Below are 17,636 nucleotides of genomic sequence, written 5' to 3'. Positions count from 1 at the left end.
AACAATTGAGTGGGGTCTTGGCCGATAATCTGGTTTTACTAAGCAAGGAATTTTTTGCTTAAGCAGAATTTTGTGCTTTAAGCAGCTCTATGAAATTGGGCCCTGATCTTCATGTATGTTCTGACACCCAATAACACCTTGTGATATACACTAGGGTTTGGGTTATTATGTGAGGTTAGGGTCAGGATAAGGGTTAGGAAAATACTTTGGGTGTCAGAACTTGGGTGTGTAACCTGTCAGTTTTTAAAACTACAGGATTAGAAATAACGCTTTTAATCCTCCAGAGAAATAGTATGAATTTCAATCTGAAATACTGTCAGAGTCAAAGAAAAGCAATAAGCATAGTTTTCAAGATTTCAGGACACAACAGAAAAATATTATTGTTTGGAAGGCAACTTAACTCGGCATCACACTTATTTCATTACCTCATCAATGTAGCCCTGTACTTCTTCAGTAGCTGGATTAATAGCACCCATTCCTCCAACCATTTTCCCCTGACTAGCCATACTATGCCTTGTGTATCCAAACTCACTATACAGGATATAATCAGAAATAAACTGTCATGCCTATGCACCAAAATTGGGCAGGTTTCTGAATTAGTGAGATATATACGAACCGACATATGAAGCCCAATTCCGTGCCACAACCATGCACATTACAATGGCGTGGATGTGTGGCAACCATGCACACAAATGCCGTGTACCAAGGGTGACTGGATTCGCGGGGGAGGGGGTTAGGGTGAGGGTTTGGGGTAGGGATAGGGTTAGAATGCAGGGTTAGGGGTAGGGTGGGATGGGGTAGGATTAGGGGTAGAATTGACAATTGTGGGTTGGGAAAGGTTGGGGTTGGGTTAGGGTAAAAAACATTCCCCCTCCCCCTTTCACCTTGGATGAACCCAACCACGAGAGCACGGAATTGGGCGTCATACGTCGTGATGCATATATGCGCCGTGATGCATATATGCCTCAAATTAATAGTGGAACAACATTAAAGTGAAGAAAACCAAATCTTTAAGGGGACACATTGCGTTGGGATCAGGTGCTAGCCTGTTGGGCTTTAAAAAGCATTTTTTATGAAATAAAATAATATGATTGGCAGGCATTTATGCTACGTTTTTGAAAGGGCAAGGACACCAAGGTATTTTCACCTTGGTAATGGGCACTCTTATGAGAAAATTGTTAATTTCTACTGTTAACTGATGGGCACTATCGCCTTTGTTGCCTCTGTGCTTTATCAGGCCTGGAAAGATGTTATATAATGTTATAAAACTAGGCATTCCAGCCAACACAGCGACTATAAGAAGATCCATGTCATAAAACAGAGTCATAGCACATCAGCCCAACAAGGTGGGTTAACTTTACTGTGTATCCCTGGTAGGAAACTGTACTACTATAAAGTAGCCCCACCTAGACCCAGTAACTGGTTTGTTGTACTCCTTTTTTCTCAAAATGTTGTCATTATCGGTGGATAATGACAACATTTCGAGAAAAAAAACGAGTATAGCGCCTCAGCTGCTGGGTCTTAAAGCCCCATCAATAGTGTCAATATGCTGGTCTCCCTCTAGAAGGGGAGGGGGTCCAGCGTATTGGCACTATTGATGGGGCTATAGGTAGAAAAAGTAGCCCTGGTCTTGCTGGTAGGAGATATGTCAGTGCCACCATTGCGTTGTTCAACCTTAGTTGTGAAAACGTAACCCTCCCTCCCAATGGCCATCGCAACCAACCTCGGCTATGTATTTTATTGATCGGGTTGTAAAGTAATGTATGCACTGGACGAGTCAAACTGGCTAGGCTAGGACTGGTGTGGTACCATTGCTGGCCGATTTGGCACCAGCCTGGCAATTCATAATAATAATAATAATATTTAATAACCATATATAACGCGCCCTTTGCCCACGGATACAAAGCGCCAGGTATTATTACTGCAAGGAGTGGGACGAAGTTTGAGATATAAGACATCCTTAGCACCATGTAATGGTTTACAAGGTGCTGTGGTGCAATATGCTGCCAATCCAGCCAGGAACACCGAGGCGAACCCCTTTCTCTTTACGATAAGTGCACTGGGTTCTTTTACATGCATTTACACAACACATGGGACCAACCGCTTTATGTCCCATCCGAAGGACGAAGCAATGGGCAAGTGTCTTGCTTAAGAACACTTGTATTAGTAACTGTCATGGATGGGGATTCGAACCCACACTCTGCTGATCAGAAACACCATCGATGAATTACGGAAAAAGAACAAGAGTGAGCAGAGCTAGGCTAGGCCTAGGCCTAGCTCTGGTAGGACGTCAGTCAGTGCCACTGCACCAATGGAGGAGTCCAACCTGGGTAGGCCTAGGGCCTAAATAGGCCCTATAGTTGAGTAAATACTACTCTAAAGTCTCTACAGTCTAGTCTTTTGGACAGAGCCGATCTTAATCTTATTTCTACCGCCATGAACATGGCCATGGATGATGGTTCAACCTTCCTCGATGGTTCAACCATTCAACCAGCTGTGACATGAAGATGACATTCATTGACAATACAATGACATGATCACGATTTCGAGCAAAAATAGAAAAAGGCTGTCGAGTAACCTGCTTACCTTTTCACACTGTGTGCTTTGCTTAGAATTTTAGATCCTTGCTATGAAGAATGCTCTGGTCTGACAAAATGTTATCTGAAAACTGAAGTAGGAGGTAGATTTATCAGGAATGCATTGTTGTAAAGTACGCCTTTGCTCATCGTATGATTTCGAATGTTTTACTACAAAAATACAACAACTGTAGCCTATATTTAGTCACATGATGAACGTCAAGGAATCAGGTGACACACTTGTTTACAGTCAAGGTTAAACATGTGTGCTCACGTCAGAAGACACGCCCCCCGTTCTGGCTAGATGATCAAAAGAGGGCGCTATCAGACAAAATTTCTACACACTTCTTCTATTATTATTTTTTTTTTTCGGGTACCGAAATTTTTTTCGTGGGGGGGGGGGGGGGGGGGATAAATAAATAAACAAAAATTAACAGATTCTTACAGATTATATCCGTCTAGATTGCAGCAGTATTATTCAGACCATAAATCATACAGACCCAAACCATGGAGGTAGCGAAGAGCGCACCCCGTTTTCACGTCACAAAAAAAAAAAAAAAAAAAAAAATGTAATCAATCAATTTAATGACGTCATCATCGTTGCCGTGCTTCAAATGCAATACTATTTTTTCCTATTACGAAATAGGAACCACAGCCATACTCTCTTTGAAAAACTTGTGGATTTTCAGGAGGTGTGTAAAGGAATGTCTAGGATGTACAACCTAAATAAATGAACTTTGCTTTTTTTTTTCTCCATATGTCACAAATTTAGCTCAAGAAAAAATAAGTTAAAGCATACTTCCGGGTTAACATTAGACTAGCCACAGTCCACTGCTGTGTGGCGCCCTCTACATACAAATACATTGTACAAGTACATGACGTGTACATGATTGGCTTGCGCGCTGATTTGTTGTGTAATATAAAAGCACACACACTAGTTCATTCATTGTCGTACACACTGCAGAGTTTTCGAACCGTATGCGATCTTTAGCGAGGTAAAAATGCATTAATTTCCCAAGATGGCACGGCTGTGCTGTGTCATTTGAAGACATCTTCGTTGTTTGCCGAGCATGGTCTAAGGTAGGAACTGTTTCATGTTGATTTGTTGCCAGCAAGCATGTGTTTTAGGCCTCGTTTTTTTTCTATTTAGTTGCTAAGTTTTGTCGTTTGTCATTGTTAATGTTTGTTGAGTTGAGTTTGACGCATTGACGTGACGTGTGCTTCTATCTACAGCGCATGAACGATGCGTGCATGAAGTGACAAGGGAAGGCATTTAATCACTGTCACATAATCTGTATTGAGTGTTGTTCCTTAACCCTAGAAAGGAGCTGTTCAATTATGTGCCTAGGAAGGCCTATAATAATTAAAAAATATGGATATAAACAAAAAGTTCCAGAATTCGACTGAAAACTTTTCAAATATTAATTCAACATGACAAACAAAACAAGTATTTAATTTTAATAGTAATGTTAACAAGTATTGGATAACTTTCAGTATGGCGCCACCACTTTTTCACTCAGTTTAAAAAAAAGGAATTTTTCATTGAGGTAAATTTAAAATTAGATAGCCTATTTCATACCTAATGAAAAAGTTGTGGCGCCTTTCCTTAACGGTTGCACTAATTACCGACAACTCACGACCCCTCACGACAACTCACGACAACTCACAACAACAAATTTTAAATGCACTTTAACAAAACATTTTGATAACTTTCCGTATGGCGCCACCACTTTTTCACTCATTTTTACAAAAAGGGATATCTCATTGAGGTAAATTAGATACTATATTATTTTATATCGAGTGAAAAAGTGGTGGCGCCATACGGAAACTTTTCCAAACATTTGAACAAAAGTCAACCGTTAAATATAAGAGTCATTGCATCTAAATCACTTTTAAACTGTTGAAAATGTTGTTCTTTTAACTGTAAAAAATGTGTTTTTAACCCCGAATTTAGTAAACGGAAATATTTGCCATGTTGTCTTTCGACGTACTTGGACGATTCTATTATACCGCAGGGGCATCCATTGGTAATTTCTGAGGGCTGAGTTGTATTTTTTTCTTTTTGGTTTTAGCTGCCGTTTTTTTTTCCTTTCTTGTTAGTAACTAAGCCGACACTCTGGAATTCAATAAAAGGGAAGATTTAAATATAATATTTTTTAAAACTCTATGGGGACTATGAGAGGCACATAAAATGGTAAATAATCATCTTGCATATGTATCACCCCTGCGGTGTAATGTAATCGTCCAAGTACGTCGAAAGACAACATTCCGGATATTTCCATTCGTTACTAAATTCGGGGTAAAAAACACTTTTTGTACACTTAAAAATACAATTTTTTCAACAGTTTGAAAGTGATTTGGGTGCATATGACTCTTGTGCATACCGGTTGACTTATAAATGTTCAAATGTTCTGTTAAACTAAAGTGCATTTAAAAATTGTTGTCGTGAGGGATCGTGAGTTGTTGGTATTTAGTGCGACCCCTTTACGGAAACTTTTCCACAGTATTTTTGCCATTAGAGTCTCAACATCAGGGCCCAATTTAATCGGAGTGCTGCTTAACGTTAACCAAGTTTTTGTACTTACCCTGTAGCATAAAAAGGCAAATTTGCTAATAAAAATTAAGCTGCACACTGCAAAAAAAACTTGTGTATTTCCCAGGTTAGCAGAAAAATTAGGCGGTCATATTGCGCGTTCACCATCTATTTATAGGATTTGTGAAGCATTTTATTTCCATGCAGTAAGCACTGGAACTGGAAGGTTAGAATGCCTTTTCATGTTTACGTTACGAATAGCAGCTATGAAATGGAAATCTCTAGTAAACAGAAAATCAGCTGCTAAGCAGCTCTATAAAATTGGGCCCTGCTGCTGGGTAGATAATAATGGCAATAAAACCGTAGTGGGCTTACTAATTTTGATGATTACATAAATTTAAAAATAATTTATGGAGTTGGAACAGTCAAATCTGAAACTGATAAAAACATGGACACGGACGGGTTGCTATTAATTCCGATAAATACGCAAAAGTGCAGTGAGCAAGTTTTTTGGGACACAATTTCAGTATCGACTAGGCCTTTGCAAATAATTTGAATATCTGGTTAATGGCGAACAGTTTTTCCTAACCGTAACCGCGAATCACGTTTTTGACCTAACTGGATATCTGCAAGGGGCGCGGGTACCTTTTAATAAACCGGATAGTCCTCTAATTACAATACAAGATAGTGACGCTTGGCACAAGCATGACAAGCTAAAAACATGCCCTCAAAGCTGAAACAATACCCAATTTTTTTCACGCTAGGCAAATGCTCCTTTAGGTCCGTCACGTCTTTCTGGTACCTTCTTCGCCTTCCCACTAGCTGGAAAAATTGCTGGGATGGTGTCATAATTTAGAAAAGAACTTTTTCTCTTCATGTCAAAATGTGTGGTGTATTCCGGATTCTCGAAGCATGACGGCTCGAAGTGTTTGCTGCACAGTGCTGGAAAATACGTTGAACCGGACCACTTTGCAAACTGACCCCATCTTCAGTTGTTTTGCTGCATCCAGCAGCAATACTCCCGGACGACATTGCCGGAAAAATGCAAGACCTTTTGTTTTCACGTACTTGCACGTCTGTGTGTTCGATGTTCGATCGAGGCAAAGTCTGCCTCGATTGACGTCACCCCAAACAACTTTATCAATTTTTTAGACAATATAAATCGTTACAAACAATTGCTCAAAAATTAATTTTATTGCTCACAAACTTACTGTAATAATGTTTGAAGAAAAAAAATTCTATTTCCAGGTGACTTTAAATTAGATCCGGTTATTTTTATGAATGAACTGAGTGACACTGTCTAAAACTAATATCTATCCGCCCATACTTCACCCGGTTTCCTGACACAGGGTCACAGTCATTCACAAACGAACGACCACAAACAAACAGTGCCCTCTAGTGGCAATAAAAAAAAAAAAACAGCACCCTCTAGCGGTTGTGGCGCTCACTTTTAAGCACAAAAGTACTGTGAAAAAAATGTTTGAAAATCCGGTTTATTTTGGATAGTTGGCCGAATACCAAATTTCACTATTTGCCCAGCACTAGTAATCACTTCTGTAGCCTATAATTTAAAATATTCAACAAGAAATGTTCCTGTAGTCTAAAAAGGGTGTTGTCCATTCAAGCTGTGCTCACCTCCTGTCTGTGAAATTGTGTAAATCGTTGAGAAAGTGTAAAAAGACACTTGTTTCACTAAAAAGTTCAATAGGCGTCAGTTTTTCTATGAATTTGTGCTGTCAGCTGCCCAGAATGGCGGTGCGACCAGCAGTACTTTATTTAAGACTATTCATATATTATTATAAGCCTTCTCACGGTTACATTTATGTAGAAAATGCCAACAAATGATGACGCCTGACAACAAACTTTGAACAACCCGAACATTAACAACAACTGCCGACAACAATTTTATTTTAAGAACATAAAAAACCACATCCAAATCCCCTTTCAGGCCTGTATGCTTTGTATTTGAAAGGGCAAGGCGCCAATGCATACATTTTTCTCCTTTGCATGTGATGAAGGCAATCACCATTGTTGCCTCCATGAAGTATCAGGCCTTCCTTCAATGTGTTTAAAGCCTGATTAGTATATAACAAAAGACATTGGACACTGTTAGTAATTGTCAAAGACTAGTCTTCACAGTGTATCTCAACATGCGTAAAATTACAAACATGTGAAAATTTGAGCTCAATCGAGTACGAAGTTGCGAGATATTAATGAACGAAAGAAACACCCTTGTCGCACGAAATTGTGTGCTTTCAGATGCTTGATTTCGAGACCTTAAATTCTAAATTTGAGGTCTCAAAATCAAAATTCGTGGAAAATTACTTCTTTCTCGAAAACTACGTCACTTCAGAGGGAGCCGTCTCTCACAATGTTTTATACTATCAATGTCTCTACATTACTCGTCACCAAGAAAGGTTTTATGATAAAAATAATGTTGAGTAATTACCAATAGTGTCCACTACCTTTAAACATAAACAGTTTAACAAAAGCAGCCAAGTGGAAATGAATAGAGAGTGAGTCAGAGCATAGAGTAAGGACAGTCAGAGAGCTCAGATAAAAGGCAAAGGATGAATAAAGAATAATGAGATGCAAGGGGGGGTTGGAGGGAAATGGCTGGTTTGACCATGGTTTGACCACAAGAAGTCCGAAACACAAGGACAAGTGTAATTAGTGAAGTAGGCAGACTAAAAACGAAAAAGGATAATTCAGGCCTGGGATTTTATCATTGAAAGGGCAAGGCCATTTTTAATTTGCAAAGGGAACTTAACTGGCCTGTATGCTATGTTTTCGAAAGGGCAAGGGCACCAAGCCATTTTCTTCTTGTTTTAAAGGGCACCCTATGAGGAAATTGTAAATTTCTACTGGACCATTTCAAGGGCACCAAGGCATTTTTGAGCTAAGTAAAACAATCTCACGGAAATACGTTTTTTGTATGCTAAAATGTCTTATTGAGATGAAAATTATGTTCGTGACTTGTTTTACATGTACGCATTTCTCAAAAACTACAGCAACTCAGCAAGTAATATTAAGGGAAACTCTCTACCATCAGTATCTTCAAACTGTGCATGTTCAATGCCAATCTGTGGACATTGTGTTTTGTGTCCTACAAAAAGTTCCCAGACCCTTTAACAGTGACATATTTTGACATATTTTTTTGACACACTTGCAGAATGCTCCATGATAACAATGTTGTGTCAGCACCAAACTCGTCTTGTGACAGCAGCATCTCAGTGAAAGAAAGTGTCAGTGATCATCATGATGGGAACTTAAATTTTTTGAAAAGAGTAGATATTGTTTGTTACTTTTTGAAAGACATTTTTTTCTGAGAGACATTCCAAAATGAAGCGAAAAGTAGCATCTGCGCGACAACCCCAGGATCATCGACGATCACGTGGCGGGAGCAGCAGCAGTAGTCAGGTCCCACATGACCGCCCATCACTACATCCTTCATCGAGACCCCGGGAAAGAGACAGGGAACTACCCACCCTCGTTGCTTCCCTTTCATCGTCCTCAGAATCGTCAGAGTCAGGTTTCTCTGAGCTCAGCCCATCTTCATTCCCGCAAGACAGGCCTCTGTACATACGTCAGCAGCAGAATGGCGCGTCTAGCTTTGCCAGCGTGCCCTCGGTGTCGCCGAGCATCCCAACAGTACCTCAGTTTATTGATTCAAGTACAACTAGTTCCTCGTCACATTCCCCGTTAACGGCCCAACTCGGTGCTGCTATATCCAGAACACTCTCCCAATCTTCATCTCAGGAATCTCTAATAGCCCCATCCCTTCAGTTGTCAAGAATTCAAGAAGCACCTCAAGCATCAGCAGAGCCCAGTCATGCTTCTTTTCAGCATTCGGTGCAGGCGGTCGCGTCAACACTTCTACAACCTTCGGAGTTATCAACAACGTCCATCGGTAACATAAGCTCCCAGCATGTGAGCCACAGTCAAACGTTGACACTGAAGAGGGCGGGGCCATACCTGCTGGGACCACGATTAGGAACGTCCCCTGTGCGAAGCATTGTTCAGTGCCTGGCTCGAAGGGAAGGCTCAGACAATTTTTATTCAATGAAGGTAGGCCCTATATAATACATCCCCTAAGTGATGTTTGAAGCTTTTCATGTGAATAATAAGAATTAACTATAAATAATTATAACACACCTCTTGCTTGTTATGTATTCTGGTTGGCTGAAACACGGTCACGTCGGATGAACTAAAATTGTCTAGTGATCGCGCGCATGTTTGCTGGAACTAGTTCCAGAGCGGGCGCTAGTCTTTGAAAATAGTGCCTGGTTACAGCGCCCTCTCTTGACTTGAATCGTGAACAGCAACTACAAAACTTCCTTTCTTTTCCAGAGTTCTGTTCTTATTTCACATTTAAGACCGAGCTGTGTTATAAAACCATATTGACTGGCATAATTCAGGCCTGTGAGTGACCAGAAGAGGGGCCTATTTCCCTCGGCCTTCGGCCTCGGGAAATGGGTCGCTCTTCTGGTCACTTAAAGTCCTTCGGGGGAATAGACGTACACTAGTTACCTCATTGCCAGTCAATATGTGTATAATAGTTGTGTGTACAATTATATTTCTTTGGAGGGAATGTTTGCTCTGAAAAGAGGCGATTTGGTCTTGACATTTCGAACAGTATATACTCCGCTCGTCTTTAGGAGGAAAAAAAAAAAAAGAAAAAAAAAAGAGCAGAGTTAACTGTTTGAAATGTTGAGACCAAACCGGCTCTTTTCAGAACCAACACTCCCTCAAAAGATAATTAATACGGTTGTACCCACAAGTTTACTATTATTTATAGTTAATTCTTGAAGGTACATGTATGCTTACATGTATGTTAAAAGGGCAGAAGTTCAACTGTTATGCAGGGGCTCGATTTCACATAGAGCTAAGATTGATCTAAAACTGCTTAGCAAAGTGTAATGTCACAATACAAATCACTATGGTGATACTGACAACTCTTCTTACATGTCTTAAGATGGACCTTAGTGCTTTGTGAAATTGATCCTTGGTTCAATCTTCATATAAAAGTGAATGCAAAGCGAATATCCAAAGTGGTGAACTCATGAGGCAAATGCAATGAATTCATCAGCCACAAGTTTATTCAATACTTTTGATCACCACTACTTGCAAATTTTTTGAAGATTACACACTTGTGTTTTTTTTATTTTGTACTGTTTGTTAAGCACTTACCCAGAACTGAAATGTGCTCTATAATAATAATTATAATAATAATCAAAGTCTTATGTAGCTCCGGTATCCGCCAATGCTAAAAAAAACCTGCACTCTAGTCATCAGCTGAGCTCCAATCAAAGTGCACTGCTCATGATATCTAATAAAATAGTTAAAGTTATTGTGTATTGTGCTCTGTGGTCAAATTCCGAGTCCATTTCAAAATAATGTCAAAGTCGATGATTAGTTTTGGATATTGATCAGATGTGTTTTGAGTGCTGATTTGAATGTTTCAGTTGTGACCGCTGCCCGGACGTAATGTCATGAATGTGGAAGACCATTCCATGTCTTTGCTGCTGTGACTTGAAACGAGCGCTCTCCCCAAGAGAACATCTTATATTATTTATAATATTGTTTAAAGGCAGTGGACACTATCAGTAATTACTCAAAATAATTATTGGCATAAAACCTTACTTGGTGACGAGTATTGGGGAGAGGTTGATAGTATAAAACATTGTGAGAAACGGCTCCCTCTGAAGTGACATACAACTGTACATAGTATGTAGTTTTCGAGAAAGAAGTAATTTTCCACCAATTTGATTTTGAGACTTCAGATTTAGAAATTGAGGTCTCGAAATCAACCACCCAAAGCATACAACTTTGTGTGACAAGGATGTTTTATTCTTTCATTATTATCTCGCAACTTCGACGATTGAGCTCAAATTTTTACAGGTTTGTTATTTTATGCATTGTTGAGATACACCAAGTGAGAAGACTGGTCTTTAACAATTACCAATAGTGTCCAGTGCCTTTAGGTTATTATCATTCATGATTGTCAATCTTGTACCTGGTAGATCCTGACACTGTCCGAGCAAGGGAAAGAGAGCAATGATGAGAGACAAGGGAAGATGCTTTTGCATACTGAGTATTCACTGCTCTCATTGCTACACAACCAGGAAGGGGTAGTGCACCACCACGGACTCTTTCAAGTAAGTTGTCACTTTCCTTGAACAACCCTGACATTAGTCCCTATCCCTAGGCATACTAGGGCACAGCTCGGGGCAGTGAAAGGTAGTGTAATAGGTCCTACAATTGAACATTTGAAGTGTTTTCTCAGGTAAATAATCAATATGAGAGAAGATTGACCTCATGGATGTTAGTATTTTTCAGTGCTTCATTTTTATCAGACTGAAAGATAATCAATTTAACAAAAACTTAAGACCGCCAGACACGTATCTCAGACCTGTGATAGAGTGTAAATTTCAAGGTCCAATTGGTTTGTATTTGTTGGGCATTAAATGGTTATGATGAGGTTTTGTATTGCTCATAAAACATATTCCCAATTCATTTCTCAATAGGATCGAGCTTACGAACTAAAACAAGACCACCATCGTAACAGCAGAGGGCGCCAGACAGCCCCAACGGGCCGTTATAAGAAGCGACTCTGTTTGGTGCTAGACTGCCTAGCTGCCCATGAGTTTAGTAGCAAGACTTCGGATTTGATCAATCTTCAACACTACGTCATACGAGAGAAGAAGCTAACAGAGAAAGAGGCTATCATTATGTTTTCAGATGTGGTGCGCATCGTGGACAGCTTGCACAAAGTAAGTACATGTAGGATAATGATTTGGCAACAGTGTGAAGAGTCTGTCTTTACTTTGTGGTAATGACCTGGTAGGGCCCAGTTTCATAACTCTGCTTAAAGGCTCTGGGTACTTTTTTAGGACAAAAAACACAATATCAACAGATCTACACTAAACTTACACAGTTTGAAGATAATGATAGTAGAAAGCTTCCTTGAAAATATTACGTGCTGAGGTGCTGTAGTTTTTGAGAAATGAGTAAAACAATGTCATGAAAATCATTTTTGTCTCAGTGATTGTGAGCCGAACATTATTTTAGAATGTAAAAACGTATTTCATGATATTGTTTCACTCATTTCTCAAAAACTACAGCACCTTAGCAACTAATATTTTAAGGAACGCTTTCTACTATCATTATCTTCAAACGGTGTAAGTTTAATGTAAATCTGTGACATTGTGTTTTGTGTAACAAATAGTACCCAAATCCTTTAACGGAAAGCAAAACTTTGTGCTTACTGAAGCAGACAAACTTTTTAAGGTGAAAGCGTATATTTTGCGCAATGACCATGGATTTGCATTTTGACGTCATTGATTTCGAGCACCGGAAGGTTAGCATACGTGCTATGAAGTTGGACAGTAAGCACAAATTCAGCCATTAAAGGGTCTTTGTACTTTTTCCTAACAATAAACACAATGTCCACAGATTTACATTAAACTTACAGAGTTTGAAGATAATGATAGTAGAAAGCTTCCCTTGAAGTTTTACTTACTGAGGTGCTGTAGTTTTTGAGAAATGTGTAAAACAAATAATTTTCGTCACACTGAGACGAAAATTATTTTGTGACTTGTTTTACTCATTTTGCAAAAACTGCAGCACTTCAGTCTGTAATGTTTTAAGAGGAGCTTTCTATCATCATTATCTTCAAACCGTGGAAGTTTATATAAATCTGTGGACACTTTGAAAAAGTACCCGAATCCGTTAAAGCAATTGGACACTTTCTGAACAGAACAAAAAGTTCACAGATTTACAAATAACTTGTGCAGGGTTTACAGAAGGTAATGGTGAAAGACTTCCCTTGAAATATTATTCCATTCAATGCTTTACTTTTTGAGAACACATTAAAACAATTATCAATTTACGATATCGAGAATAACGGATTTATTTTAAACACATGTCATGACACGGCGAAACGTGCAGAAACAAGGGTGGGTTTTCACGTTATTTTCTCCCGATTCGGGCGATCGATTGAGCCTAAATTTTCACAGGTTTGTTATTTTATATATAAGTTGTGATACACGAAGTGTGGGCCTTTGGACAATACTGTTCACTGATGTTGTGCGATTGCTTTAAGCAGCTCTATGAAATAGGGGCCACGCTGGCGGCTGTTAATGGACTCAGCTGAAGGCGATGTCTACCCCAGATCAAGGTCTGAAGACCAGCTCCTCACACTATCATTGCAGTTTATAATTGGTGAAAAAAATTAGTATAAATTGTTTTTATTTTGAAACTTTGCATGGTGGAAGAATAACTAGTTAGATTTTCGGTAACCCATTTGATCTCTTTTGAGTAGTGAAGTTGTGGTTCTGAAAAGAACCGCGAACCTTAAACGTCCTCAAACACCAACTGCCAGTTGACGCAACAACCGTCCACTTCTTTTGGAAGGTTGTGTGGCTGGTGCAGGGGTGATTTTGCCTCGTTGCTTTGGTTGTTGTTCAGCTTTATGCTTTGCAGCGTCTACATGTTGGTTTCTGTAAAAGCATAAAAACTTACTTAGTAACAAGCAAAGTTGTTGATAGTATAAAACATTGTGAGAAACGGCTCCCTCACGTAAATATTAAAAGACTTCAGACCTGAAACCTTTTTAGGCATCTGAAAGTACACAAATTGGTGCAACAAGGGTGGTTTTTTTTCTTTGATTGTTCTCTTGCAAAATCGATGATCAATTGAGTCAAAATGATCACAGATTTGTCCTTTTGATGCCTACTGTTGTATTGTTCTTGATTCTCAAACCAACACTCTGCTGATGAGACACTCTAGAGCTTAAGTCCGATGCTCAGTAAAGTGCTGCTGGGCCCTAACTCCAACCTAACTCATGTTACTCGCTTGTGGGTTGATCAGGTGATTGTCATCAACTCGTATAAACCTAGTGGCTTATACAGGTTAATAATAGATAGGCATTATCTTAAGCTACAGTCTAATAGAGTAGGCATCTAGATTAGCCTACTGCAATACACCGGTTTAAGCAAAGTCACATCTAAGTAACTCATCAGCTTGCATTAGTTGACTTTTATAGTAAGAGGGGCGAGTGCATTCTTTATGTGCGTATGTTGTGGTTTGGTTGGAATTTGTTTAGTAGATTTCCCATCGAGGGAACTTGGCAGGCCTTTAATTAACCAACGACAGCCACAGCAATTGCTGCGATGCCCTGTGCTTTCGGTGGTGCCCTCTACAAGGTTTCAACTTTCGTGTGCGTAAGAGGGGCGTACATGTACAGTGTATGCATACATGTGTACTTCATGTGCGTACTGTAAGTTGTGGGTTGGTTGGAATTAATTTAGGCGATTTCCCATCAATCTCCCACAAAGGCAGGCCTCGAAATATCCCACAGCTTAAATTATCAAGATGGCATATTAGTCTATTAAGAGCCTGCACCATTGGTCAGCCCTTGTTCCTACTTTGTTGCAAATATTCATACCTATTTGTACACAATTTACCTTACTTTTTCCATGAATCTCAATCATATGAAATATGCTCTTTCAAGTCCAGTGGGACAACAAAAACCCATAAATATTGATGCTGAGGTGAAGGTTTATTCCTTTACCTACATGTACCTGTATACACTTATACTGCAAGGCTCTCCATTTTCACAAATCTTGAGCCTTTTCGAAAGAAGTAAAGCCGTCACCAAAGGGAGAAAGTAATAACCCATTTTGTCCAAACTTTGTTTGTAATTCTGGTTTTGCCCAGCGTCGGTTAACCTTCTTAATTGTATCATCTGAGAGGTTCTGGGTGTAGAAGACGGGTAAACCCCAGTTCACAAGCTATTTTTTAAGAATTCTTAAATCCATCAAATTTGATACCTCCATATAGTCTATGGCTCCCTTGGTTGTCCAAGTTGGTAATGGTATTTCTCTGTTCTTTACAGTAATTTACTGTGTTTTGTTTACCCCCTCACCTCACCCCCCCCCCCTCTACAAAAGTAAATGAAAAAATATAAAATCAAATTCATGAAAACATGAAGATAAAACTATGGAACATGTGGAATGCCCACACTGAAGAGTAGGGGTTTTTAAAACTAAAGATAATGTCAGGTTTCACGCTTACAGTATTTCACGCTTTGCGCTCTCAGATCAGGTTTCTTTTGTGTAAAGCCTATTACATTCTGCCAACCCCCCCCCCCACATATCTTCCCCAATTTCTAGACTCAAAATCTGAAACCTGCCTTCCTCATCAGATATTGAACACACTTCACTCATATGATGACATCATTCTCTTAAGATTACTCGGTTCCTCCATCGATTACCCGCGCTAAACTACCTTGTCAAGACCTGCAATGGAAAAACAGGAAAGCCCCAACTTGTGGCCGAGTATGGGATGCATTATCCAATGAGACCAAACATTACATGCTGAATTAGACAACTATAAATAGAGTTGTTGTGTCATATAAACCAAATAGCTGTCTGAGACCGGCCGGAGGGTCACTGAGTTCAAGATGCAAGAGTGCAATGTCCAGCTCTTGATTTCATACATGTAGAGATGCTTTAAAGGCACTATTTGTATTACTCAAAATACTTATAAGCATAAAACATTACTTGGTAACGAGTAATGGGGAGAGGTTGATAGTATAAAACATTGTGAGAAATGGCTCCCTCTGAAGTGCCATAGTTTTCGAGAAAGAAGTAATTTTCCTCGAATTTGATTTCGGGTCCTCATGTTTAGAACTTGAGGTCTCGAAATCAACTATCTAAACGCAAACAACTTTGTGTGGCAAGGGTATTTTTTCTTTCATTATCATCTCAAATTTTCACAGGTTTGTTATTTTATGCATTTGTTGAGATACACCAACTGTGAAGGCTAGTCTTTGACAATTACCAATAGTGTCCACTGCCTTTAAAACATTGTGAGAAACGGCTCCCTCTGAAGTGATATAGTTTTCGATAAAGAAGTAATTTTCCAAAATTTGATTTCGAGATCTCAGAATTAGAAATTGAGGTCTCAAAATCAAGCATATGAGAGCACACAACTTCGTGTGACAAGGGTGTTTTTTCTTTCACATTTATCTCGCAACTTTGACGACCTATTGAGCTCAAATTTTCACAGGTTTGTTATTTTATGCATGTTGAGATACACCAAGTGAGAAGACTGGTCTTTGACAATTACCACCAGTGTCCAGGTCTTTAAACTCTTTGGCGCACAAGTTGGTCCCTAAAGACCACCAAAACTTGTTCAAATTGGACTTTGATAAACGGTCACATCTTAAAAACTACAGCACCCATATATACCGCCCCATTCAGTTGTTCTGAGTGATTGTTGAGCTTTCGTTGATATCTTCAGTAGGGGGTGCTTTGAAAAGAATTCAAGAAAAAACACGGATAAAATTGTATTTTTTTTTACAATAAAATTACTGTGCACCAAGGGGTTAAGCAAAAACTATGCATCATTTATCGTTGGCATTTGTTTGGGTATGCAATACCTTAAACGTGCTTTAAAATGAATGAGCTAAATAAAACTTCTTGTACATTCATGACATTATCTATACAAATTTGAAACTTTTGGTCAAAATTACCCGACACCTTCCCCCCCCCCCCCCCCCCCCCCCCCCCCATAAAAAAAAAAAAAAAAAAAAAAAAAATTGATTTTTCCCCTAGAAGTACCCCTTACCACGGGGCAAATTGCTGTCCCCCCTTCAAGAACGAATATCAACGCCTGTGAAAAGAATGGGTAACGGGCAAAACAACAATGACTAGGTGAAGTCAATGTTTGATATCCATGTATAGAATAACAAGTGGGGAACCAGTGAAGCACATGTTAGTGTGTATTATAGCAGTGTTTTTACCTCACTCTGTCAATGCTGGTTTCCTGATAGAGAGGGCTATCAATCAGCCAGCCACTCAATCAAGCCTAGTGCCACCTTGTTTTTATGTGCTGTGGTTTCGGTCGGATCTATATCGTCTCAAAACACATTCATCTCTTTATTGAGTTACAATATTGCACCATCATACATTCAGTGCCACTTAAAGGCACTCCGGGCGATTTCACGAAACGCTAGGATTAATCTTATCTCGACTTAGAACGGGCAACCCATCTTAACTAAGAATGGGTTCAATGTGTTCTAACGTCTTTGGATAGGGAATTTAACTCGTCCTTAATCCTAAGATTAATCCTAAGTTAGGAAGATTTTGGTGAAATCGACGGCAGGACATCTTTGGTAGTTGTCTAAGACCAGCTTCTCACTTGGTGGATCTCAACATGTACGCATTAAAATAACAAACACGTGAAAATTTGAACTCAATTGGTCGTCAAAGTTGCAAAAGAACAATGAAAAAAAAAGAAACCCTTGTCACATAAAGTTGTATGCTTTCAGATGATTGAATTCAAGACCTCAGCTGAATTTAGTGAGAAATTACCTCTTTCGCAAAAAGTACGTTACTTCAAAGGGAGCCGTTTCTCACAATGATTATACTATCAACAGCTCTCCAAGTTAGTTTTTATGCTAACAAATATTTTGAGTACTTACCAATAGTGTCCACTGCCTTTAACCAATATTTGCGCAC

General features: G+C 39.3%; 2 protein-coding genes across 2 annotated transcripts in view; one reads left to right on the top strand and one right to left on the bottom strand.

Annotated features, from left to right (window-relative positions):
• Nucleotides 1-2,826, bottom strand: part of LOC117296774 (cystatin-A-like) — a 5,120-nt gene extending 2,294 nt beyond the window's left edge. Inside the window, exons 1-2 of the mRNA XM_033779820.1 lie at nucleotides 2,587-2,826; nucleotides 426-531 (exon numbers count right to left, since the gene is read on the bottom strand). Of these exons, the coding sequence (XP_033635711.1) occupies nucleotides 426-506 (81 nt within the window). The 5' untranslated portion in view covers nucleotides 507-531; nucleotides 2,587-2,826. The remainder of the gene's footprint in view (nucleotides 1-425; nucleotides 532-2,586) is intronic.
• Nucleotides 2,827-3,536: 710 nt separating this feature from the next.
• Nucleotides 3,537-17,636, top strand: part of LOC117296938 (serine/threonine-protein kinase 40-like) — a 32,157-nt gene continuing 18,057 nt past the window's right edge. Inside the window, exons 1-4 of the mRNA XM_033780044.1 lie at nucleotides 3,537-3,656; nucleotides 8,282-9,177; nucleotides 11,133-11,267; nucleotides 11,637-11,882. Coding sequence (XP_033635935.1) covers nucleotides 8,452-9,177; nucleotides 11,133-11,267; nucleotides 11,637-11,882 — 1,107 coding nt within the window. The 5' untranslated portion in view covers nucleotides 3,537-3,656; nucleotides 8,282-8,451. The remainder of the gene's footprint in view (nucleotides 3,657-8,281; nucleotides 9,178-11,132; nucleotides 11,268-11,636; nucleotides 11,883-17,636) is intronic.

This window comes from Asterias rubens, chromosome 11 (assembly GCF_902459465.1).
Source record: "Asterias rubens chromosome 11, eAstRub1.3, whole genome shotgun sequence".
NCBI classification, from domain to species: Eukaryota; Metazoa; Echinodermata; class Asteroidea; order Forcipulatida; family Asteriidae; genus Asterias; species Asterias rubens.
This window is presented reverse-complemented; position numbering and strand designations above follow the sequence as displayed.